This window comes from Castor canadensis, chromosome 11, assembly GCF_047511655.1.
Source record: "Castor canadensis chromosome 11, mCasCan1.hap1v2, whole genome shotgun sequence".
Taxonomy (NCBI): Eukaryota; Metazoa; Chordata; class Mammalia; order Rodentia; family Castoridae; genus Castor; species Castor canadensis.
In genome coordinates, this window is record NC_133396.1 from 49,542,596 (window position 1) to 49,569,216 (window position 26,621).

Below are 26,621 nucleotides of genomic sequence, written 5' to 3' on the forward strand. Positions count from 1 at the left end.
TTGACAGAGACAAAGACAGAGGGATGAGGGCTGTGGAGAGGAGGTAAGAGGTCCTCCTCTCTGGCACACAAGGGAAAACAAATAACACCACTCACTCTGGCCACTCCCCTTGTGGAGATTTAGGTGTCTCTTGACCATAGTGAGTCTGTATAATCCCCGACCTGAGGCCCTGTTAGGGCTCACCCTAGACCATATGAGTTCACCATGGACCCGTGGATCAGGACTCCACACTTGCTTCGTAACCAGGCTGTGTCTCAGGCTCACACTTTCACACACTCACACTCTCACACAGCACAGTACTTCCACCCTGCTCCCTGAACCTGAAAGACACGGTTTCACCCCCAAAAAGGGTGTAACTTGGGTGCCTTTTGAGAGTTGATCAGACTCCTATTCTGCCTCCTGAGACAGGCCTGAATTTGAACCCGGGTTCTTACCAGTCTGATGAGTGGAGCTCCCAGGTTGGTTCCTGAGCCTTTCCAGGTTCCTTTGTGCAACCACAACTAGCCTTCTTGGCTTGCCCAGAGAGAGGCTCCCAGCCCTGGATCAACATGGTCTGGTGGCACCTGGCAGAGGCAACCCTCCTGGTGGGCCAGGGACTTTGAACTGGTGACAAGGAGGTGAAAACACCATCCTCCAAATCCCAGACGAGGCCCCCCAGAAATGTTGCAGGAGGGCTCAGCCAGAGACTGAGAGTGCACCAAAGCTTTTGGGAAGAAGTTTATGAAACAAGCTGGCAGTGACTCAGCAGACTTATGTCCAAAGGCTGAGCACTGAGAACAAAGAGGGCTTTCCTTATATATCATTTAGAGCAGGTTATAGAAATGGGAGGTACAGCTTGTCCCATACATAATCACATGTCATTTCATTGGCTGTTTTAACCTCTGGGGCAAGGTGACCTTCCTCTGGTCTTCAGGTAACATTCCCCAACTCTGGTTTTCCTTTGTTTTACTGTAGCATTCATTAATCTCTCTTCCCTTTCCCTGCCTTCCTGCCACGCCAGGGCTGTATGAAGTACCCTTCAACCTGGCTCTTACATTCCTCTATGCATTCCTCTATCATGTCCTCACCATGTGCTATTACCATTGTCTGTTTACTAGGCTGGTACCTCCACTGCTGCAGGCTGAAACCATAGGCTGATGAAGAAGGGGACAATCAAAGGCATTTCTGCATGTCTTCCAGTATTGTGCAAATGTGAGACTGGAAGAATATGACCCTTGGCACACCAAGAATTTTCTCAGCACACTGAGCACACATGAAAGCAGAATGTTCTGGTTTGTCCACTTTCTCGGAAGCTTTAAGAGACAGGCTTTAATAAGTAACATATAAGTAGAGCAGTGTTTTTCAAATCACTTCTTGTTTTGCTCATTCGGATAAACATCCATCATTGCTACGTGCTTTTGTCAACAAATAAATATGAGGAGAAACAAGGACTTGGGCTGCGGTTTCAGAAACCCAGTTCTCTGGCTCCTAACACACTCTCATTTCTGGTGGCCTGTTCTTTCCCAGCTCTGATCAGCAACATTTGGCATAGTCGGTAAGATCAAAGAGGCAGAGAGACAGCTTCATCAGATACCAAAAGGGAAAACGGCTGCTCAGAGGTAAGCAAAACTTTCGGAATTCTCAGAGCCAGAGTTATGGGCAATTCCCCTTCAATTCAGTCTCAATGTATGACATTGCTTAAGAGACTATTGAAGGGCTCAGTGGTAAAGGTTAAAGACAAATCTTTGCAGGAATTATTTCATCATGTTCATTGACATTGCCATTGGTTTCATCCTGAGGGAAGAACTGTATTGAATTATAAAGTGTGGAAAAAGGTGATGAGAGCTCTACAAAGGGCACAACAAAGAGGGGACATATCATGTCTGGTCATTATGTTCTTTAATTTCTTCTGTATTAAAACCTATGACTACAGATTCTGAAGAATCTAGACAAGTGGTCACTGATATGGAGAGTGATGTGGAACATATTTTCCGACCTCGTGCTTCTGCCAATGAGTTTATTTCTCAACCTTTGCCTCCCCTGCCATCTCAGAAAGATGATGAAAGATTATTTAAGCAGTTAAGGACTCTAGGCAAAATAAGAAGGAGTCTTCTCCTGGGCAATCAGCAGCATCTTCTGACCATGATTCCTCTCATGAGTCAGGTTCAGGGTCCTCTTCAGATGAATCACCCATAATGGTTCAGAAGAGTCAATATCAAGCATTAATGACTGAAGTACAAAAATCAGCCCACAATATGGATAAATGTGATTTATCCACTGGATCTCATAAGAATTTTTCTAAGGCCCCTTCATCAAAAACGCGGGTCAATTAATACAGACTTACCCAGTCAACAATGGGATGGCACATTCAAGCCTTTCTCAACTCTTTACCCTGCAACAAGGGGAAATGCAACTTTAGATTTACCTAGCTCTCAAAATATGTATTTACAGCCAGCATTAGATAGATATAAATTACATACTTGTATTTGTGGACCTTTAATGGGAGGAACAATGGGGTTAATTTTAGGTAGAAGTAGCATGACAATGGCAGGATTAACTGTTTTCCCTGGAATTATTGATACTGATTTTGATGGAGAAATTTTAATTATGGCACAAGTAGACAAACCTTTGTAAATTTTAAAAGATCAGAGCATTGCTCACCTTTTAATTTTACCCTATGTTAAAGGGAAGACATTAAATATTGCTAGAAATGGAGGATTTGGTAGTACCGGGGAAAATGTTTATTTACAAATACTTTTAGATTCCAAATCATCCTCAAATATGTTGCTTATTAATGATATATATTTTCAAGTTCTTTTAGATACTGATGCAGATGTATCCATCATATCTTTAGATCAGTGGTCAAGTCAATGGCCTATGACTAAAATCAAAACAACCTTTTCTGGCATTGGTCAAGTTACAGATACATGACAAAGTACTGAAGTAAAATTATGTATTGGTCCTGAAGGACAGAAAGGAAAAATAAAACCATATATTACAGACATAAGAATAAATTTATGGGAAACAGATCTATTAGCAGAATGGGGTGCTTCTCTTAATATTCCTACTTTAAATTTTTCAGTAAAAAATATGATGGCTAAAATGGGATATAATAATAAAAAAGGGTTAAAAAATGAACAAGGTGTTATACAAGCTTTACAAATTAAAGGGAAATAATTTAAAACAGGCCTTGGGTATCCAAATTTATAGAAAGGGCCACTGCTTCATATACACTTCCTTTAACCTGGCTCCAAGAAAAACCTATACGGACTGAGCAATGGCTACTAACAAAAGAAAAATTAAAAGCATTGAAAAAATTAGTATATAAACAATTAACAAAGAATCATATTAAACCTTCTATGAGTCCTTGGAATTCTCCTATATTTGTGATAAAAAAAATCAGGAAAATAGAGAATGTTAACAGATTTACAAAATATAAATAAGATTATTCAACCCATGGGACCTTTACAACCAGGCTTACCTCAGCCTGCTATGGTTCCATCGTCGTGGAAACTTGTAATTATAGATTTAAAAGATTGTTTCTTTACTATACACCTTCAATCTAAAAACAGAAAAAAAATTTGCCTTTTCCATTCCTTCTATTAATAATCAAGAACCAATAAAGTGATATCAATGGACAGTATTACCACAAGGAATATTTAATGGTCCCACCTTGTGTCAACATTTTGTTAATCAACCTTTGAGTAAATTGAGAACAATGTTCCCTACTGCTATTATTATTCATTATATCGATGATATTTTATTTTCTATAGAGACACAACAACAAGTTAATGAACTCTTCACATCTACTCAAAAAATTTTACCACAATATAGTTTAGAGATAACATCAGAGAAAATACAGAAAGAAAAACCTTATATGTATTTAGGATATATTTTAAAAAGGACTCATGTTAAAACCACAAAAAATTTCTATATGGAGAGATACATTAAAAACTTTAAATGATTTCCAAAAATTATTAGGAGATATAAATTGGTTATGACCTTCTCTGAGAATTCCTAATTATGCTTTACAACATTTGTTTGACAGTGTAAAAGGAGATTCTGACATTTCCAGCCCACGAGTATTAAGTAGTCAGGCCAAAAAAAAAAAAAAATTACAGGTCTTAGAACAATATATTCAACAAGCCTATATTGATCGTATAGATCTTTCCTTTTGCCCATTCTCCTACTGGATACATAGCTCAAAAATCTGATATTATCACTAAATAGATATTTTTGCCAAATAAAGAAAATAAGCAATTATCTACTTACCTTGACAAAATGACACAATTAATCTTAAAAGGACGACAGAGATTTAGACAATTGAGTGGTCAAGATCTCACAACTATCATATTACCATTAACTAATGATCAGATTGAAAAAGCTATCCAAAAAAATATTAATTGACAAATTGCTTTAGGTCACTACTTAGGTTCTATAAATAATAATTTTCCAAAAAATAAATGGCTTCAAATTTTAAAACATACATCTGTCATTATTGATAGTACAATATAAGAAGAACCCATAACAGGTGCTCTTACTTTTTATACTGATACTAATAAATTGGGATATATTGGTTATACTAATGACATTATTCATAAGGTACAACAATCACCTTATAAGTCTGTACAAAAGGCTGAATTAGCTGCTATTATTTTACTATTACAAGATATATCTACTTCTCTTAATACAGTAACTGATTCATAATACTGTTATTATACTGTAAAACATATTGTTACTGATTATATACCACATGATAACAGTAATGATTTGTTTTTTCTCTTTCACCAGTTACAAAACATCTTATTATCATGTAATAGTCCTATTTTTATTACTCATATAAGAGCTCATTCACAATTTCCTGGCCCGATGACAAAAGGTAATAATGATATTGATCAATTATTAATTTCTCTTCTACTATTAGAAGTCAATCAATACCACAAACAGACTCATACAAATTGGAGGCATTTAAAACAACGATTTAATATTACTCAACGACAAACTAAAAAAATAACATCAACTTGTCATCAGTGTCAACAAGTACATGGAATTCCTTTTCCACCAGGAGTAAATCCAAGAGGAGATAAAACAAATCATATCTGACAGACGGATGTCACTTATGTTTCTGAATTTGGCAAACAAAAATATGTACATCATTCCATAGAGACTTACTCTAAATTCCAATGGGCTTCAGCTCTAACTAAAGAAAAGGCTGATGCTGCAATTCTCCACTTATTAGAAGCTTTTAATGTTATGAGAATTCCACACACTATAAAAACAGATAATGCCTCTGCCTATGCAAGTCAAAAACTGAAAAGTTTTTTTTCTCAGTGACAAATTACACATATTACTGGCATTCCATATAATTCACAAGGACAGACAATTGTTGAACGCTCTAATAGAACATTAAAAGATATGTTATTTAAACAAAAAAGGGGAATAGAGACCCCAAGAGTAAGAATATTAAGAGCTTTATATACATTACAGTTTTTGAATATAGCAGAAGATGGTCTTACTGCAGCTTAGAGGCATTGGGAACACAATATTAATAAGGATAAACCATTGTCAGAATTGCAACCAATATGGTATCACAATGATAATGATATATGGGAAAAAGGATGGATAAAATCATGGGGAAGAGGTTTTGCTCATGTCATTTCAGAAAAACAAGAAGAACTTTGGAAACCACAAAGACACATCAAAGCAAGATATGAATAAGAGACTCAATTTTGATTTTCAACCACCCACTGAAGAAATGGAGAACCTGACATTGGGAAGAACAGAGAGAAGAGTACCCACTACTTGTACTGCAAATGCATCATTTCCAACATGGGGACAAATCAAGAAACTGTGTAATGAAGGGCAAAATGTGGTAACTTGTTCAGGACAAAGTATGACTCCTGAAGCTTTGTTTCTTGCTATGTTGACATTAACATCTATTCAGGTAATTACAGCAGAAAATTATACTTATTGGGCATACACACCTAACCCACCTTTAAATACATTAATAACATGGTGGGACCCAACAGTTCCTGTGTATGCAAATGACTCTGGTTGGTTACCAGGCGCTTATGATGAAAGAGCAACATTAAAACCTGAAGAAGAAGGACTAACATTAAACGTCTCTTATGAGTTGGGGTCTGAAGACCTCCCTGTTTGTATTGGTAACATTAGACATTGTCTAAAACCAAATCAACAAGCATGGTTGTCTATTATAAGAAATGATACTAAAAAATCTAAGAGTAGGAGATTGCTTATTCTATCAGGATATTCCTTTGAAGGTAATGTTATTAATAAAACAGGATTCATTGGAGAGCCATGCACAGGTTCTATAGCTGATAATATGGATGATTGGAACCATTGGACTGATTGTATAGGGACGGAGGTTCAGCAATTGCTTAATACTTCCTATGGAAGCATCATTGATCAAAGCCCTGTGGGATCTGCCCGAACAAAATTAGAAGGAAAAGAGTTGAAATGGCATCTCATTAATAATTCTCACAACAGTATTGAGACACATTCCAATCAGAGTGAAGGATTAGTGTGGCATGGTGGAGGGATGTCTGTGCCCTCTCCTTATATGCCAGGGTATCCTCATCAAAAACACATATGGAAACTAGTCGCTGCATTTAAAAAAATGCACTCATGGAAAGGTAGTCTCTCAAATGAGACTGGAAAGTTCACCTTAATGTTTACAAAAAATGGCTCACATGATGTGAAAGCTTGTGTCACACTCCCATATGTGTTAATGACTGGACCTGGTCAGTGGAATGAAACACATCGGACCTTAACTTGTACCAGTTGTTCTTTATATACTTATATAAATTCATCCATTAACATTAATTGGACTAAACAACAATTATACATTCTGAAAGCAAGATCAGGAGTCTGGTTACCTGTACATATGACTCGTCCTTGGGCAGAGTCTTCCTCTACTATGTTAATGCATACTCTAATTAATGAATTAAAAAAAAGAGCTAAATGGTTTGGGTTTGTAGGAATGTTAATCGCCATAATTATGGGTATTATAGCAGTAACCACTACTGCTGCAGTTGCTGGGGTTGCTTTACATCAAGGAATACAAACCACAGAATTTGTTCAAAACTGTTATAGTAATGCTGAGAAACTGTGGAATAGTCAGAGACAGATAGTCAACTGCATGCTGAGATAGCTGATTTAGAATCTGCAGTAGTTATGTTAGATCAGTTACAAAGTTTAAGATGACAAATGACTCTAAAATGTGATAGGAATTTTACTACATACTGTCTAACTTCTATTTGTTGGAATGAGTCTGAATTTTCATGGGCTAAAGTAAGATAGCACCTTATAAATCATGGCAACATAACAGAAGAAATTATGAAATTACAGCAAAGTATTTCTGAAACTTTCTCACAACAGTTAAAATTAGTTTCAGGGACTGATTTATTAGAAGGAATAGCTGACGGAGTTAGTAATTTAAATCCATTATATCAATTGAAGTATTTGGGAGGAGAAACCTTGTTGATTATTGTGATATTAATAATATTGTTTATTTGTTTATGTAAGTCTGGAAAAGAACAACACAACAAATAATCACAGCTCATCAACATGTGGTCAATGTCATTATGCTACAAAATTTGCAAAGCAAAAGAAAAAGGGGAAATGCTGCAGGCTGAAACCATAGGCTGATGAAGAAGGGGACAATCAAAGGCATTTCTGCATGCCTTCCAGTATTGTGCAAACATGAGACTGGAAGAATATGACCCTTGGCACACCAAGAATTTTCTCAGCACACTGAGCACACATGAAAGCAGAATGTTCTGGTTTGTCCACTTTCTCGGAAGCTTTAAGAGAAGGGCTTTAATAACTAACATATAAGTAGAGCAGTGTTTTTCAAATCACTTCTTGTTTTGCTCATTCGGATAAACATCCGTCATTGCTACGCGCTTTTGTCAACAAATAAATATGAGGAGAAACAAGGACTTGGGCTGCGGTTTCAGAAACCCAGTTCTCTGGCTCCTAACACACTCTCATTTCTGGTGGCCTGTTCTTTCCTGGCTCTGATCAGCAACACTCCACTTAAAATGTAAAATTCCCATGGGCAGTGACTGCAGTTTTTATCCTCAGTATGCCCAGTGGCTAGGGCAGAGCTAGGTAGGAAAAATGAGTAAGGTCTAAGAAAGTATGTGGAAAGAACAACTTTAGTGAGGCCATGCTTACAAGTCAAGCATTAGCTGAGAAAGTTACAGCAGGGCTTAGGGAGACAGACTGCTGGCTCCCTCTTCAGGTGGGCCACTTCAGGCAAGTTATGGAACTTCTCCATACCCTAGTTTCTGGAATATGGTGATGCTAATGGTACTGCACCAAAGGAAAAACATGAAAGTTCTGAGTGCTGAGAAAGGGTGTTTACTTCCAATGTAAAACATACAAAATCTGGCTCGCAGAGCCATTGACTAAGCACTGACTAACAGATAAAAGAGAAGCTGGAGGGGCTGGGGGTGTAGCTCAATTGAAGAATGCTTGCCTGATGTGTGCAAGGCCCTGGGATCCAACCCCAGCAGCAGTAGAAAAATCAAATCAAAAAGACATAAGATGGTGCCTATAGCTCAAATTATTATGTAGAGGTCATCAATTCTGGTTGGATAATGTTTGTATTCATTTTATCAGAAATCCCTGTCTTTGATGAATAGAACATAAAATGTGGTTTATCTAAAGATGCCAGGCTTTAGTGTTTAGATTACCAGGTTTCCTGGAAGCTTTTCATATTGGTTACCTATCTCAGAATGCAATTTACTATTTTTTTTAAAAATGTGAGCCCTTTTACTGTTTGAATTATAAATGTTTTGGGGGCTGAAGAGGTTAAGGGATCCATGTCAGAACTTGTCTCAGAAATGACTTCAATGGGTTGTACAGGTGTTAAATTATATATATATATACACATACAGAGAGAGAGCAATGCATGGAACAGAGAGTATTTAGTACATCAGTTGTCATCACATTGTGGTGATTTTTTTTTTGGCTGTACTAGGATCTGAACTCAGAGCCTCATGCTTGCTAGGTAGGTGCTCCACCACTTGAGCCACTATTGTTGTCAGCACCATTATCAAAGCATTAAAAGCCAGCTTCCAATTGTCTCCCTGCCACGAAAATCATATGGATTTGGGCTTATGAGCCTCATGGATAAAATAGTATTTTTGCCTGCTTTATGGAGCTCTGATGAAGACTACACAAAGTCATAGATGGAAAAGGGTTTTTTTTCAGGAAGCATAAGAGACTATCAATTGAATTAATGATTTAATTTGATTTTTATTGAATATTGTTCCAAAGAAAGCTAAATGTAGCATAGACTAATTAGTCTCAGAGAAGAAATTTTCTGTACCTTTTTTTTTTGGTGGGACTGAGATTTGAGCTCAGGGCTTCATGCTTGCAAAGCAGGCACTCTACTGCTTTAGCTACACCCCCAGTCTCTATACACTCTTATTTTCATGTCATGGTCATTAAATATAATCCATATTTGTCCTTTTTTCTTGCATCCCACATGAGCTTGTCCTAGAAGCCTAACTGAAGGCAATGGGAGATGCAGAAAGGACAACAGACAGAAGACAAAACATGCACAAAACTGGGGCCAGGTAGGCTTGGTGCTTGGATGGAGACACACAAGAGCCACCTCCACTTCCAGTGAGTTTATTATATACAGTGGCAAAACAAGGTGGAGCAGCAGTTCTCAGGGAAGGGGGTGTGACATTGTAATTCTCTGGACCAAGAGGAACCTGTGACCGCTTCTCTCTGGACATAAACATCTTAGGAAAAACAGCTATACTTCATCTTGCCCACTTCTGCAGCTGGGTCTGTGCCAACTCAAGCCTGCAGTTTACTTGGTATAACTGCTTGGTCCCTTCTGCAGCTGGAGCTGTACCAAACTCAAGCCTGTATTTTATTTTTTTATTTTTTTAATTTTTGTTTTATTCATATGTGCATACAATGTTTGGGTCATTTCTCCCCCCTTCTCCCACCTCCTTCCTTAACCCCCACCTCCTCCCTCTCCCCCCCACCCCCTCGCTACCCAGCAGAAATTATTTTGCCCTTCTCTCTAATTTTGTTGAAGAGAGAGTATAAGCAATAATAGGAAGGACCAAGGGTTTTTGCTAGTTGAAATAAGGATAGCTATACAGGGAGTTGACTTACATTGATTTCCTGTGCATGTGTGTTACCTTCTAAATTACTTCTTCTTGAATTAACCTTTTCTCTAGTTCCTGGTCCCCTTCTCCTATTGGCCTCAGTTGCTTTAAAGTATCTGCTTTAGTTTCTCTGCGTTGAGGGCAACAAATGCTATCTAGTTTTTTAGGTGTCTTACCTATCCTCATACCTCTGTTGTGTGCTCTTGCTTTATCATGTGATCAAAGTCCAATCCCCTTGTTGTGTTTACCCTTGATCTAATGTCCGCATATGAGGGAGAACATACAATTTTTGGTCTTTTGGGGCAGGCTAACCTCACTCAGAATGATGTTCTCCAATTTCATCCATTTACCAGCAAATGATAACATTTCATTCTTCATGGCTGCATAAAATTCCAGTGTGTATAAATACCACATTTTCTTAATCCATTCATCAGTAGTGGTCAAGCCTGCATTTTATTTGGTACAGCTGTGCTTATGTACGTTGCTCTCCACATCTCCCCCTTTTTTAATTTCTTAAATGCTCTCAATGAAGCCTGTCCCCTAATCCAAGGAGTTGTCTTCCCACCATGTGGCATCTGACTGAAAAAACTATAAAACAGGTGAACAATACTAGAAGGAGTGCTTTAGCAAGTTAAATGGATTCAAACCCTTGAATTCATCCAGGATAGTTTTTGCAATAGTAGCTGAAGAAACAACAATATCATAAGCCTTTTGCATGGCCAATATTTGTTGTCTTAATAGCCAGAAGTCCACAGTATAATTTGCCTTGTTCTCATGTGCTCATAAGATGAGCTTTATCTGTAAAGTTATAGTTACTATAATGAGGCACCAAATGTCCTGAGGAATGACCTCCATATGCCCCATATCATCGGCAAAGATAGATATAGGGTGGCTCTACCAAGTGATAGGATGCACCATTGGCAGGTTGGGCATGAAAGTCCAGTATGCATCACCCTGGACACACCAACCTGTATTGTAATTATGACCAATGCTGCCAGCAATGTGGCTGTGGGATTCCCAGCTATCCCCAAGCTACTGATTACCATCATTGCCATGTCCATTAGTTTCTTAATTTGAACTCAGATGGGTGGCTCACTGGTGGCATCTGTCTCACCAGCAGCCATTTCCTTGGCTGCCCTCTGGTCAGTGGATGAGTCAGCCTCAGCAGTTCCTTGTCCCAGGGTGAGTCTTCCAGTCTCAGCCTCCTTATCTTTGGGACCAGGAGGGCCATGAGGCTTGACAAACCCATACTGGGTGTTCTGCACCTTCAGGAAAAACACAACACGCTCTTGATCCCACATCAGGACAGGACTAGGACTAGGACTGTACCATTTGCCAGTCAACACATTTTTCCAAAGAACCTGAGGCCTGACAGTTGGCTCTTATATCTGCCAATGCCTTTCAGCAGGTATTAAACCTGTTCTGGGCAGTTCAAAAAATTAAGTGTATATAAAGCTTTATGCAATTGGGTAGCTGGGGAAAGTACCTCATCTCCCCCTTTTAATTTTTTTAATTGCATTTTGAAAGTGACATATGCACATTCCACTATGACCTGCCCTTGAGGATTATAAGGAATACTGGTGGTGTGATGTATCTGATAGGCCTCACAGAACCACTGAAAATCAGCTGAAGTATATGCAGGGCCAATGTTGGTTTTGAGCTGTTGGGGTTTACCCATGGTGGTGAAGGCAGCTAAATAATGAGCGATGACATGCTTAGTGGCCTCACCAGCATGTGCGGAGGCATAGATACAACCCGAATAAGTGTCCACTGACACAAGAACATAGCACTGCCAGCCAAAGGAGGGGATGTGAGTGACATCCATCTGCCACAAGATTTCAGGCCTTTGGGGTTAACCCCCTCAGACGCTTGTGGCAAACATGTGACACACTGTTGACATGATTTAAAAATTTGTCAAGCCCGCTCCCTGGTAAGGTGAAATTGCCTACACAAGGCTGAAGCATTTTGATGGTACAAAGTATGAGTTAGTCGGGCAGTTTCTATGGGTCCAGCAGTAGATGTGGGCAAGGCCAAAGCAAGCCCAGAGACTAGGTTATCTGCCCAGGCACTACCATCAGTGAGTGGGACAGGGAGGTTAGAATGTGAGCACAAATGGCTCACAAAACAAGGATAAAGGCAAGTTTGAACCAGAAAAGTTTAAATAACTCTTCACTACTAGTATGACCAATAGAAGCAGTTTCAATGTGGCATAAAACACCAACCACATAGTGAATGTCACTATATAGATTGATATATTGGAAAGTCCCTGAGGACCATGATGACAGCATACAGCTCCACCCTTTGAGCTGAGGCAAAAAGAGTATGTTCAAACTTTATACCATGCCCAGAAGCATCAGTAAAAATTGTGACAGCCTCTGATAGAGGGAAGGAGAGAATAATTTTTAGAAAAACAAAATGTGTGAAGGGAGGAAAACCGTAAAAGTTTGCTCCCCAATCTGTCCTGGAAAATTAGCCAGTGCAGACTGCCATAAGTCTGAAAATTGCCATAACCATGCTGTTGACCCTTTGAAAATGGGACAGTAATATTACTAGGATCATGCCCCAGCAATTCACAAGTGTGTCTCTTAGCAATCAGCCTAGCTACCAGCTCATGATATGGCATAAGAACTTAGCAGGAGAGTGACCCAAGTGTAACCATTCCAACACCCCCTGCAACTGCCAGAGTGCTCCCATGGGCATTGATGGAGAGCATAAGATCAGTAATTGAACAGGCTGATGTGGATCCCAGTGCTGAAGCTGGGCTGTAGTAATTGTGCTCTCTACCTTAACCAAAGCCTGTCGGGCATCCTCCATAAGTTCTCAAAGCGAGGAAGGATTAGGGTTGCCCTTGAGCAGTTGAAAAAGAGGAGATAAGCTGTCAGTGGTAAGTTTTAGAGAGGGTCTGAGCCAACTGATATCTCCCGGCAGTTTTTGTAAATTATCCTTCCTGAGCTCTACCTTTTGAGGACGGATCAAGCGTCCATTGATTACTTGCCCTAAATATTGACAGGGAGGCATTGTTTGTACCTTTTCTGGGGCAATGCACAATCCCCAGGCCTCAAGGTCCTTTGTAAGATCTGCCATGATTGGTGAAAGTATAGACTCACTGGGATGACTTATCAGAATACCGTCCATGTAATGAAGGACATAAGCTTCTGGATACTTACAGTGTGTAGGTTCTATTGCTGCAGCAACAAATTCCTGACACATAGTGGGACTGAGCCATGCCTTGGGGCAGCACTGCCCAGTGAAATTGGTGCACAGGGCCCTGATGATTTGGTGATGACAAAGTGAAAGCAAATTTTTCTCTGTTTTTTGGATAGAGCAGAATGGCAAAAAACAAAAAAAGAACTTTAAGATCAAGAATGCAAAGACAATAATCTAATGGAATAGCTGTGGGTGAGGGAGGTCTTTTAAATCCTGTAAAAGCCTCCATCTTCCCGACCTTTCTGTAATCACAAAAATTGGAGTATTCCAAGGGCTATGGGTAGGCTCAATATGACCGGCCTTTAACTGTTCCTCCACCACAGCTGTGGCTACAACCAATTTCTCCCCTGTCAAGGGCCACTGGCCCTCCCAGACTGGATCTGGTGAGAGCCAAGTGATCTGGGCTGCATGTTTGAAAGGAGAGTGTTTAATTTGTTGGACCAGCCCTCTACTGAAAATGCTGTGTGGCCTGATATCCTAGCCCTGTCCTTCCTAGATTCTCTAAAGGTTGCCTTGTTGATATTTTCCCAATCCTCTAAGGGGATTATAGCCTTGTTGAAACATTTGGTGAGAGACCATGTTATTAGGACTGCAGAGTACCCATACACTCTAATACATCTTTTCCCCACAGATTGACCAGAAGATTGTCTAGGACATAAAGAGCAAAAAGCCCTGAGTGTCCCTCTTCATCCCTCCAACAGATCTGCTGAGCACTCTGGAGGGGGCCATGAGCAGCCGCTACCCCCTGCAGATTGACAGCAGAGGGTTGGCAAGGATAACTTTTTGGCCAGTGTCTAGCAACAATTACAGAAACATCAGCACCAGTATCCAAAAGTCCCCAAAAACGTTTTTCGTTTAAGAACAAAGTCATTTCTGGCCTATCTTTTGTTACTTCTTGTACCCAACAGGCATGATTAGAGGCACCAAATCCTCCAGCTCTTCACAGAGTGTGAGTTAACCCCTTGCCTTTCTTCACATTCAGGAGAATAACCAGCTGAGCTATTTTTATCTCCAGGGATGCTGCTACAAAGACACCTGGTGCCTGGGTCATTAACTTAATTTTCCCAGTATAGTCTTATTAATCACACCTGGATAAACCTGTAATCTGCTTATGGTTGCACTACTTTTCCCTAATATTAAACCCACTGTCCCCTGGGGCAGAGGACCATAGACCCCCCCATAGGGATAATTTGCACTCCCAAATCAGGTGTTAACATGTATCAGGAGGTGGGGCTGAGGTCCAATCCTGTGCTTCCTGTGGTGGCATGAATGAGGTTTTCAATGGCAGTATTGGTGAGGAGCCTGCATAGTAATTGCCCCCTCTGTTTGACAGGGCTACAGCCAGCACTGTTGGAAGTTTCCCAGTCCTATAAGATGTTGCCCATCTATATCTGTTTTGGACTGACATTCATTTGCCCAATGTTTTCCCCTCCAACACCAAGGACATATCCCGGAGGGGCAGCGGGTCGAGCCCTGGGCCCATTGGCACCAGTCAGTGGCCTGGTGATGGGTCCCGAGATACCTACCTGTGGTCGGGGCTTATTTTGACAGTCCCTAGCAAAACGTTCCCCTTTTCTACAAGAAAAACATGCTCCTTTTTTTCTTCCCCCAGGGCAAAACACTTCCTTTAAGGCAGCAACTAAAGCTATACCCTGGATGTGACTCAGCCTGACATCTACACAAATTCTAATTATTTCCTGCATTGTAGCTCTTTTTCTATATGGCTGAAGGGCTGTTTTACAGGCCTATCATTCTCAAAAACCAGCTGTTTTCCTAGTATGTTTCTGGTTTTGATCTGCCACTATCCTGCCTACATTTTGCAGCAGGCATGCCACAAACTCTTGGTATGGCTCATCTGGACCTTGGAGAATGCTAGTTAATTCCAAAGTCTTTTCACCTTCTGTGGGTAGTACTCACCATGCCTTTGTGCTACAATGGCAATCTGCTGATAAGCTTGAGGGGGATACTGTAATAGATTATCTACACCTTCAAAAGGTCTTCTTCCCATGAACATATCTGCAGTGATATGCAGTCCATGGGCCAAATTACAATTGCCTGCTCCTAACATAACTCTATAAAACCTGTTTTCCACAGCAAGTAATCAGCTGGAGAGGGGCATGATTTAGCCAGCCCTGTCCAGTTATCTGGAGGCATAGCAGTATCTCCTACCACACTCTGTAATAGCTCCAGCATAAATAGTGCTGTGGAGCCATGCATTGTACAGACTTGTTTTACCTCCTTTAAAGTTTAAAATGTAATCTTTTCATGAAATCTCTGCTGCGTGCCAGGGTCAATAGGATCTGGTCTCTCAAGCACAGGGTAAAATTTAAAACCAGCTGTATCCTCTCCTTGACTATGAGCTGCATGCAAGGAGCCTGCAAGGGACTCTTAGCAAGAGTGGGAAATCTCTTGGCCCCTGGAGGGATCCCCAAATGCATGGTTCCCAGTGCTTGATGTGCCAGAGCGTCCTCCTGACCCTCCTCATCTGACACTGAATCAGAATCTGAATTGTCTTTGGACTGAATTTTAATTTTATGTGAAACCCTATCCTCATAAGATGGGCTGATAGTTTAGCGTCTCCACAACGCACAGCATTTTGTTCCTGCGAGGGATACTGCCTGACTGATTGTAAGGGATGAGTCCTACATCCCAGTTCAAATACTGAGGAGGAAAATCTTTATGTGAGGGAGTAGGCCCCAAACAATCTTTAATCATAGGCCACAATCCAAAAGTAAAAATGGGCATGCATTCTGACCCCTCAGCTGTATATCGTGCCCTCAGCCCATGTCTTACTTTGTTCCATGTTACTAAATTTACAGTGCCCTCCTCAGGGAACCATGGGTAAGTATCCTATACAAAATCTAAAAACTTCATAAGCTGAAGCAACCTGACTCTGCTTCCTCTAATCTTTAGCATAGCTTTTAAAGCTGTATATAGAGCTCTCGGTCCTTAGACTCACCTAAGGACCTATTTTTATACCTGGCTGTATTCAATTCACTCTCCCCCACACATACACCTTACTTGTTCCTTATTATATTTTACATGTGTGCTTCTTGGAGAGTGTCTCCTTGTCTCAGGCTTCAAGTTCCCCTTTAGTTAGGTACCCATTCAGGTGTCACCTCTTTCTCAGGTACCTGTTCAGGTGCCACCTCTTGCACCCTACATGAGCTTGTCCTAGAAACCTAACTGGGGGCAACAGGAGATGCAGAAAGGACAACAGACAGAAGACCAAACATGCACAAAGCTGGGGTCAGGTAGGCTGGGTGCTCAGATGGAGACACACAACAGCTAGCTCCACCTCCAGCAAGTTTATTATATACAGTGGCAAAAACAGGTGGAGCAGCAGTTCTCAGGGGAGAGGGTGTGACATTGTAATTCTCAGGAACAAGAGGAACGTGTGAAGCTTCTCTCTGGACATAAACATCTTAGGAAAAACAACTGTACTACATCTTGCCCACTTCTGCGGCTATGGCTGTGGCAACTCAAGCCTGCAGTTTATTGGGCATAACTGTGCTTGGTCCCTTCTGTGACTGGGGCTGTGCCAAACTCAAGCCTGCATTTTATTTGATACAGTTGTGCTTATGTACTCATCTCTCCACATTTTTTCCATTTCTGTCAGCAAAAAGGCATGTTTCAGGTCTGTTTTTGGCATATGATGATAAGAAGTACCAGTTCAGAGCCAGGCCATGCAAACAGTCTTCATAATTAACAAAGGGGCTCAGAAAGAAGTGCAGAGTTTTCCTCTCCCCCCTAATGGCTAGGGAGAATGTTCTGCTTCATGGGCTATTTAAAATACTCTACACTAAGTAACTTAATTTAGCAGGGAGCTGGTGGCTCATGCCTGTAATACTAGCTACTCAGGAAGCAGAGATCAGGAGGATCAAGGTTTGAAGTCAGCCTGGGAAAATATTTCACAAGAACCTATCTCGAAAGGAGAGGCTTGAGGTGTAGGCACTGAGATCAAACCCCAGTTGTCACAAAAATAAAAAAGGAAGAAAAGGAAAAGAGGGGAAGGAATGGAGGAAAGAAGGAAGATCAAGCTGCCCAAAGGACGTTAAAACATGGTTATCTTAGTTGATAGTTTATTGCTGGTGGTAATATTAAAATTGACCTAGTATTCCTAAAATGTTTTTAAGATTACCTGTTAAATTTGAAGTGGATTGGGATGGGGCTGTAGCTCAGTGGTAGAGAGCTTGCCTAGCATGGATGAGGCCCTAGGTTCATCTTTAGCACCACAAAACAAAAAAACTCTGAAGAGGATCATTTTCCACCTAAATGATGAAAACAGTCCAACTCCTCTGGTAATAACTGGTATAATCCCAGTACTTGGGAGACTGAGGGAGGAGGATTGAGAGTTCCAGAACAGCCTGGGTGGTATAGCAAGATCTTACCTCAAGAAAAAGAAGAAGAAGAAGAAAAAGGAGGAGGAGGAGGAGAAATTATGTAACCAGGGTTGTAGGTGAGAGGCCCAACTCCAGGAGTTCCACATGTCAGATCCAGCCACTAGCCCCCCAGTATGCCAATTAAAGAGATAAGTAGTGGTGAAAGGCAGAGAAAGGAAATTTATTACAAAGACCAGCATGCCTCAGGAAGATAGAAAGTAAGCATTTTTCATTGGGGTATGAATGAGAGGTATAATTATTAAACAGTATAGTCCACTGGTGTGATCCGATGGTCAGAAGTGTGGTGTACTTGATCATCTCAGGATTGGTCAGGCAGGGCCTGGTCATGATAAGAAAATCATTGTTGTGGGGGGGTAGTTCTCACTTTTTTAAAAATCATTTTTACATTTATTCATATGTGTTACATTGTTTGGGCTACCTGCCCCCCCCCCACCTCCATAGTTCTCATTCTTGTTTATCAATCAGTCCCATAGGACCTGGAATCCAAGGTGACCTTAGAAGACAATGGAGCAAAAGACTCAGATACAAAATGAAGTCAGAAATGCCAAGCTTTTCTTCTGCTTTTAGTTAACTTTTAGAGATTTGCAGGTGTGAGAATCAACTAAAGTTAAGTCTTTTCTGTCAAAGGAATTAATGTAAAACTATCATTGTGTAGATGCCAGCCAACATCCCCAACTTGCTGCCTACATGCTTTGTGAAACATTGCCTGACCTTGCAAGGTTCTTGCAGTCAAAAAAAGAGCTGTTTATCACCAGATGTCCTAATCTCAAACTGCTTGCTTAAAGATGAATATTGCCCAAAAGAATTTTCTTGTTCTCCCTGCTACAAGTTCCCCCTTACCCCACGTGCCCCCTTTTGTAAGTAACCAATGGCTAAGATTGTGAACCCAAACCTGTCCATTAGAGTGAGGGGCAGAGATAAAAACTGAGCTGACTCCTCACTCAGTGTGTTCTGCCTTCAGACTGTGGTCTGTAGCTGCATCCTTACGCAAAAGTAAAACTTTTTGCCTTACTGAGCGACTCCCACATGTTTCTTTGATCAATGTTTGGGAATGGCATTTCTAATACAGGCCCAAGTGAAGAGTCATTGCTTTTAGCAAAAGCACTTTCTAAGTACCTGTTATAATGACAAGAGAGCTGGGGATGTAGCTCACTGGTAGAATGTTTGCCTGGCATACCTGAAGCCCTGGATTTGATGCCTAGCATCACAAAAAAAAAAAAAGAAGAAAGAGAGAGAGAGAGAGAGAGGAGGAAAGAAAGAGAGAGAGAAAGAAAGAAAGAATTGTATGTTCTCCCTCATATGTGGACATTAGATCAAGGGTAAACACAACAAGGGAATTGGACTTTGATCACATGATAAAGCGAGAGCACACAAGGGAGGTATGAGGATAAGTAAGACACCTAAAAAACTAGATAGCATTTGCTGCCCTCAATGCAGAGAAACTAATGCAGATACTTTAAAGCAACTGAGGCCAATAGGAGAAGAGGACCAGGAACTAGAGAAAAGGGTAATTCGAGAAGAATTAGTTTAGAAGGTAACACACATGTATAGGAAAGCAAGGCGAGTCAACATCCTGTATAGCTATCCTTATCTCAACTAGCAAAAACCCTTGTTCCTTCCTATTATTGCTTATACTCTCTTTTCAACAAAATTATAGATAAAGGCAAAATAGTTTCTGCCTGGTAGCGAGGGGGTGGGGAGGAGAGGGGGGGGTAGGTAAAGGAGGAGGCGGGGTAGGTAAGTGAGAGGGTGGGGGGAAGGGGGGAGAAATGACCCAAACATTGTATGCACATATGAATAAAAGGAAGGAAGGAAGGAAGGAAGAAAAAGAAAGAAAGAAAGAAAGAAAGAAAGAAAGAAAGAAAGAAAGAAAGAAAGAAAGAAAGAAAGAAAGAAAGAAAGAAAAGAAAGAAAGGAAGAAAAAGATTTCAATCTATGTGAGACAGAATTTGGCTCTTATTCCATCTAGAAAAATTGTTTTAAAGATACATTTTTTAAGCTGGGCACTGGGGGCTCACACTTGTAATCATAGCTACTCAAGAGGCAGAGATCAGGAGGATCCAGGTTTAAAGTCAGCCCAGGCAAATAGTTTCTGAGATCCTATCTTGAAAAAACCCTTCACAAAAAAAGGGCTGGTTGAGTGGTTCAAGGTGTAGGCTTTGAGCTCAAGCCCCAGTACTGCAAAAAAAAATTTTTTTTCAGTGTTTGAATATGATGAATGTTGCCAATTTTAAACTAACATGTTAACAATTTTGGCTGGAAAGTTAAATATGATTTGGTGAATTTTAATATTTCAGGAGTTTCATAAATTCAGTCTTTTCTGTTAACTTGAAGGGGGTCTGTGGATTCTGCTTCAGGCTCTTTGAGAGGTAAAGGAATGAAAGGAAAGAATAAGAGGACCATGAGGTGTTCAGGAAAATTGCTCAGCTCTTTTTAGTAGGTACCTTTATTTAACTTTCCAGATGGTAACAACCTTGTGTTTCTGTCTAAAGTATGAACCTCAATTTTCCTAAAAGGAGGGACACAAAATTGCATTACTCATTGTTTTCTATTCTGTGTGAATTCCTCTTGTTTCTTTCCCTACAGACTATGAGGTTAATCACCTGTGTCAAAGGACAACATTGCAACAATTTACTTTGAAGATCTTAAAAGGCTTTATTTTTTATTCTAGAATCAGGCAACACTAAGATCCATAAAATAGAATAAGGGCTGAGCAGAGAAGGGTGATGGTGTAGACAGAGGAAAAACAAAAACAAAAAGCAAACTAGTCATTTCAAAGTTACTTTCCTTGTAAATCAGGGGACAGGGAAGCAGGACATTAGAAAGATACTTGATTAGGTTGGACACTGGTGGCTCACCCTGTAATCCTAGCTACTCAAAGGGCTGATGGAGTAGCTCAAGGTATAGAGTTCAAGCACCAATATCACCCACACAAAAAAAGATACCTGATTGGCTGGCATCAGGTTACTTTAGGTCTCTTATTTTTTATAAATGTTAAACTACAGGGAACTTCATTATCATGCTGGTTAAATCTGGTCCATTTGGGAAATTTGGCTGTCATCCTTCATTTCCCCTGGTTTCTTGGAAAGTCAAACAGCTTAGTTTCACTTTGGTAATGTGAAACTTTAACATGAGTGACTCCATTTTGATTTTTAGCCTGGTCTGTTGGGACCTACTGTGTTGTTTATTTAATGGCACGCTCTTTCCTTACATAAAATAGCAAAATAGCTGGAGAAAAGAGAAACCAGGACAACTGAAGCTGATTAGTATATGCAAATATTAGCGAATAAAAGCATTTATGTATATTTTTAAAAAACTGGTCAGAAGCCATAATTGATGTTCATAACTTTCTGCTTTCACTCCCTGTGTCCCATACTATCTTTGCCCTCAGCTGATCAGGGCCCTGGTGGGATAACCCAGAATTTTATTCCTGAAAAAACTCTCTCTCTCTCTCTCTCTCTCTCTCTTCTTCTTCTTCTTCTTCTTTATTTTTCTCTCAATCATTTTTCTATAATCATCCACTACAGCTACTACTGGACATATCAACACCAGGAGACACCACAACTGCTCCAAGAATCCTCTGGGATCCCACTCAGCACCAGAGGCTCATGTCTGTAATCTTAGCTACTCAAGAGGCAGCTATCAAGAGGAATAATGGTTCAAAGCCAGTCCAGGTAAATAGTTCACAAGATCCTGCCTTAAAAATATCCAATACACACACAAACAAACAAACAAAAAAAAAACCTGGGCTGGCAGAGTGGCTCAAGTGGTAGAGCACCTGCCTAGCAAGTGTGAGGCCCTGAGTTCAAGTCCCAATATGGCCAAAAAATATATATGAATAAATAAACGAATAAATAAATGACAGAAGAACATTCTTCCTCTGAAAGATAGAAAATGTGACTGAGCTGAGCACTGGGGGCTCGTCTGGGACTCAGAGATGGTGTTTCCACCTTTTTGTCTCTGGGACTAGGCATCCCTGGCTCATTGGGAGAGTGTCCCACCAGGCACCAGCAGACCTCTTGATCCAACCGAGGGACTCCACTCTCCCAGCATGGCAGAGAGCAAGTCTCAGCTGCACAAAGGAACCTGGAGAAGGCTCAGGAACCAATAGGGAGCCCCACACAGCAGACTGGTAAGAACCCAGTTTCAAATAATAGGCCTGCCTTTAGAAGGCAGAAGGGGAGACTGATCACCTCCCAGAAGACACCCTAGTAATACTATCTGGGGTGAAACTGTGTCTCTTAGGTTTAGGGAGCAGGTGAAAGTGTGTGAGACACCTCCAGGAATTAGGGAGGTTGAGCACCTATTGGGTTTTCTCACCAGCAAGATAGATCAGGATGGAGAACAACACAAGTAAAAAGAAAGCACTTTGAGTAAAACGCAAAAACCTCCAGTACTGGATAGGGGAGGGTGATGCTGAGCTTTTCCTGGGAAATAGCAACAAACAAGATTAAGGAATGGGTTAACAAAAAATCAGTTCCAAAGGGGGAGACTCAAAGGAGAACAGATGCATCATCCACCATTCCACTGGATAGCCTTTTGGGTACAGTTTAAAAGTTTTTTTTTTTTTTTGAGAGCACACTCTAATTTTGTGTGTGTGCATGTGTATGTGTCAATTTGTTTAAAGCACTGGACAAAATTTAATTTCCTTCTGGAATTCCAGCTCATCATATGCGCACAGAAGGTGACATTTTTTTCTAGCATGCCTAAATTATGAAACTTGTGCGTGTGTGTGTGTGTGTGTGTGTGTGTGTGTGTGTGTGTAAGCATCTTCAAAATGGTTCTTAAACTGCCATTATAAGGTTAATGTGATAGTCAAGGTAACAAAAAAACAGGGTGTTGTTTTAAAGATCTCTGTTATAAACTGCTTTTTACATATGAATATGTAATCATCTTGAGGATTATTCTTATTATAGAGTCAATGTAAAAAATGTTACTCTGGTCTACTTCTACTTTTAAGAAAACAAGTTTTCCAACTTATTTCAATCAGGTCTCACTAGGATGCAGGCATTCAGTGGTTAGCACTCTGGCTCAGACCAGACGAGAAAAAAAAAAGAAAGAAAGAAAAGGGGGGTAGTTAAAAAATGAACTTAGCTTGTTTCATTCTGTAATAAATAAAGTCTCTCTTATAATACATGGGTCTATTAACAAATGGGCCTTCTATAAAATGTTTTTATACAAAAAATAATTTTAAGGTTTCTTTCTTTCTGTTTTTTTCATAAACAAAAAGTTAAAAGGGTTTATGAGTTATTTTCAACAAGTAAAAAAAATATATAAAAGGTATGAAGGATATGGTTTGTATAAATAAAAGGTTAAAAAATACTTTCAAATAAAAAACAAAAGGATAAAGACAAGCTTCCCCAGAGGATACAAAATAAGTTGTCATAAAGGTACAGAGTAAGTTGTCCTAAAAATATGGAGCTTATAAATGCTTATGTAAGTGATTGAGTTGACTAAAATCCAGTTACATTAAAGGTTTTGTAAAGTCAAAATTTAATGTACTGATGTTAAACTAAAACTTAATTCTCTAAACTCATAACAATAAGGCTATCTTAAAAATATATTGTTCTTGAGAACATTTGCAAAAACTCTCTCAAAAATGGTTTTTGTTTTGTCAAGATAACTGCCAGGAATTTTTTGGTGCTACAGGTTAATGTACAAATTTATCAAGATAACAAGAGTTTATTAAAAGACAGATAAGAGGCAGCTGAACATAGGGAGTGCTACTGCACTGATATGGGGGCTGAGACAGATCTACTTATGTAAAACAAAGGAAAAAAGGAAAAAAAAAAAAAAAGCCAAAATGCACCCACCAGATAGGATAAAGAAATAAAAACTCAAAAAGGAGCCCTACACTGGAGGACAAGACCACCAGTTTTTATTGGAGTCAACAGAGTGATGTTAGTCCTACTCTTTCCACATGGCAGGCAGAGGGAATTTTTGGCCTGGAATGTCCAGAGTGAGCCTGTTATTTTAGGGGGCCTCCATTGACTACAGGTTGATGGGATCCTGCTGTATGTCATGAGCCATGTGTTAATGTCAACAATCTGGGATGTGATCCCTTATCAACATCTGAGCCATGATTCTTGGCCATTAGGTTTCCTATCTCCACACTTAGTCCCCATAAATATTGACCTGTGTTCTCTGGTGACTTTTGTCAGGATTTTGACTACTAAGGTAACTGAGCTGTAAATAAATAAAAGTTCATCTAAGAGTTGACTTATGTAAAATTTTCTAGATGACCTCATGGTCAAACAACTGTTGTCCTGGGTGATTTTAATGCAGACAGTACCCTATATTTGTCTGTGACTGGGCTATTTGGGGTCACTGACACTGTTCCCCCTGAAAATCTAAGGTTTTACTTCAAGAGCAACAACTAAACTAATATATATATATATATGTATATATATATATATATATATATACATATATATATATATAAAACCTCTATAGAGCTATGATGCTGTTCCTGGTTCCTGTATACTATATAGAGTTATGTTTTTCAAGTATATCAAGCCTCTTAAAATACAAAATTTTGATAAACATTGTTACAAAAAGTTAGTAGTACTGATGTATTGTTCTGTTAGTTGCAAAATTATCCATCAAAATTTTAACCATGGCTCTTTTAAGTTTTCGTCATTATAGTTCTGATCCTTCTGGGGCATTTACAATCAAGTCCATAAAAAATGACTCTAATAAGTACTTATGTGTCAACCAGGTTAGCTTTTTAGATGTCTGCTTTTGTTGGATTTTGTTTTGTATTGTCCTTGTCTAGAAGCCCGCTGCATAAGAGCCACTCCTTCAAAGCCTCTTTATTACTTCAATTTGGCCAAAAGGGTCTAGTTGGTACTGACTCCCACCTGATCTGCTTGTTATTCCTCCCCCTTCTCTACACCCTCCTCCCATGTAGGACCAAAGCCAACCAAATGAACAAAACCCAGCAAAGAGCAAATCCTCATGATGAGGAAAAAAATGACCAATCAAGAAAGATGTTCAGTCTACAGCCATATCATCCTGAAAGCACCCAATCTCATCAGGTCTCAGAAGCTAAGCAGGGTTGAGCCTGGGAAAAAGATCTTCAGAGGAGACTGCTCAGAGACAAGCAGTTTGGAGACAAGGGGGGAACGCCATCAAAGTTCAAATGGAGTCACTCGTGCCAGACCTCTCAAAAATAACCAAGGCCGAGAGGATTGAGGAAATGGTTCTGATATATGTATGATTATCTGGCATTAAAGCCCTTCCAGACACAAACTCATATTTTTTAGACTAGGTCTTCTACTTAAATAGAAAGAAAATGACTATTTTTACTGGCTCTAAACATGTCCTTTGATATTTAAAGATGGTGGTTTTAACTTTCTTAAACAATGCATTTTCTTGGACATATATACTGATAATATATTGTTGCCATGGTAATTCTACTTAGTAAAAAAAAAGGAAAGAAACTGAAAGGTACTGTCTGGGTAAAATAATAAAATGTCCAACCACTAAAACCCCATTGGAGGAGGCCCTTTCTATCCTTGTGGGAAATTACAAGCTGAGTTATAGGACATTGAGGCAGTTTAGCAGTAAGCAATGTTTTATTGTGCCAGCACAGACCCAGCAGACTCATGTCTAAAGGCTGAGCCCCAAGAACAAAGGGGTCTCACCTTATATATCCTTACAAACAAATTACAGGAAAAAAAGAAAAGCAAGGTCTAATCCATGTATGGTTATATTAATTCTATAGGCTACTTTACCCTAGTGCTACGTAACTTTTCCCCCTCCCCAGTGTTATGTGACCTGCCCCAGGTTCAGATTTCTCAGGTTTTATCCCTCTGCTATGCCATCCTTACTACTTTATTAGGACTCAGCCCTAGTCTGTTTTCTTTTGATACTCCTCCCTGCTACATCCCCACTGCAGTTAAAGTAGCAAAAATTGCTCCATGGATCCACCACAGCCAAGTAAAACGAGCCTCTCCTGAGTGGGAATGTGTCCCTGACCCAGCCTCGCCATTCCAAGTCACCTTCTGGAATGCCTGCACGCTTCTTCAACAGGACCCTGCTTCCCAAGAGACAATAGGAGATCATGAACAATGAAACAACAGCCCTGCTCTAGTCACTCCAGAAGCTGACTAATTTACTCACTGAGGAAGCTCGAGCATGGGATGCACCCCTGCTCTCCTCTACACACTTGGACTCTTACCTTTTGGGTTGCAAATTTTCCCCCATGGACTGAGTGTTATAAGAGAGACATTGTTGGGATCTCTGCACAGCCATATTTTGTATCTTGTACCCACCAACAGGTCGGTGTTACATGGGCTCATATACTCCCCAGGTTTGCGAGGTTGCCAGTAAGCGATACCAAAAGCCCCAGAGTAAAGAAAACAATGCAGAGTACATTCATCATGGAAAGCAGGGTAATGGGTCTTGTCTTGGGAGCCTGTTTGATGTTACCCTGCCTGGTTCCTTAGTATTGCAGTCCATCAGGACCATAATAGAGGCCACTATAAAGAGAAAAAGAGGCACCTATGTAATGATGCTATAAAAATACAAACCCCTAAATCAAGATGATGTTCTTTGAGGCTAGGTGGAGGAGGACCAAAAGAAAAAAAAGAAAAGAAACAAGCAAGTCTGTGTTCTGATAATGTAGCAGGGGGAAGGGATGGCATAGCAGGGAGATAAAACTTAAATCTAAACGTGAAGGTCACGTAGCAGTGGGGGTGAGATAGCCAAAGGAGTTACGTGTAACCAATATGGGTTAAACTTTGCTTTTTGCTTCTGCAACCTGCTTGCCAAGGTATATAAGGTGAGAACCCTTTGTTCTCAGGGCTCAGCCTTTGGATGTGAATCTGCTAAGCCACTGCCAGCATGCCAATAAATATTGCTTCCTGAAAAA

At 40.1% G+C, this 26,621-nt stretch overlaps 1 protein-coding gene and 1 long non-coding RNA gene across 4 annotated transcripts in view; one reads left to right on the forward strand and one right to left on the reverse strand.

Moving 5' to 3' along the window:
- The window catches only part of Dhrs7b (dehydrogenase/reductase 7B), a 57,820-nt gene extending 57,037 nt beyond the window's left edge, over positions 1-783 (reverse strand). The window contains exon 1 of the mRNA XM_074046641.1: positions 435-783. Coding sequence (XP_073902742.1) covers positions 435-550 — 116 coding nt within the window. The 5' untranslated portion in view covers positions 551-783. The remainder of the gene's footprint in view (positions 1-434) is intronic.
- A 334-nt stretch (positions 784-1,117) lies between these two features.
- On the forward strand, positions 1,118-26,621 carry LOC141413808 (uncharacterized). 3 transcript variants are annotated; one of them, XR_012438717.1, is made up of 5 exons: positions 1,118-1,598; positions 5,642-9,587; positions 21,274-21,420; positions 21,717-21,878; positions 24,657-26,621. It is a non-coding gene; the product is annotated as an uncharacterized lncRNA (long non-coding RNA). The 3 variants fall into 3 exon arrangements; XR_012438719.1 differs by having other exon boundaries at positions 1,123-1,598; positions 5,642-5,923; XR_012438718.1 differs by lacking the exon at positions 5,642-9,587 and having other exon boundaries at positions 1,132-1,598.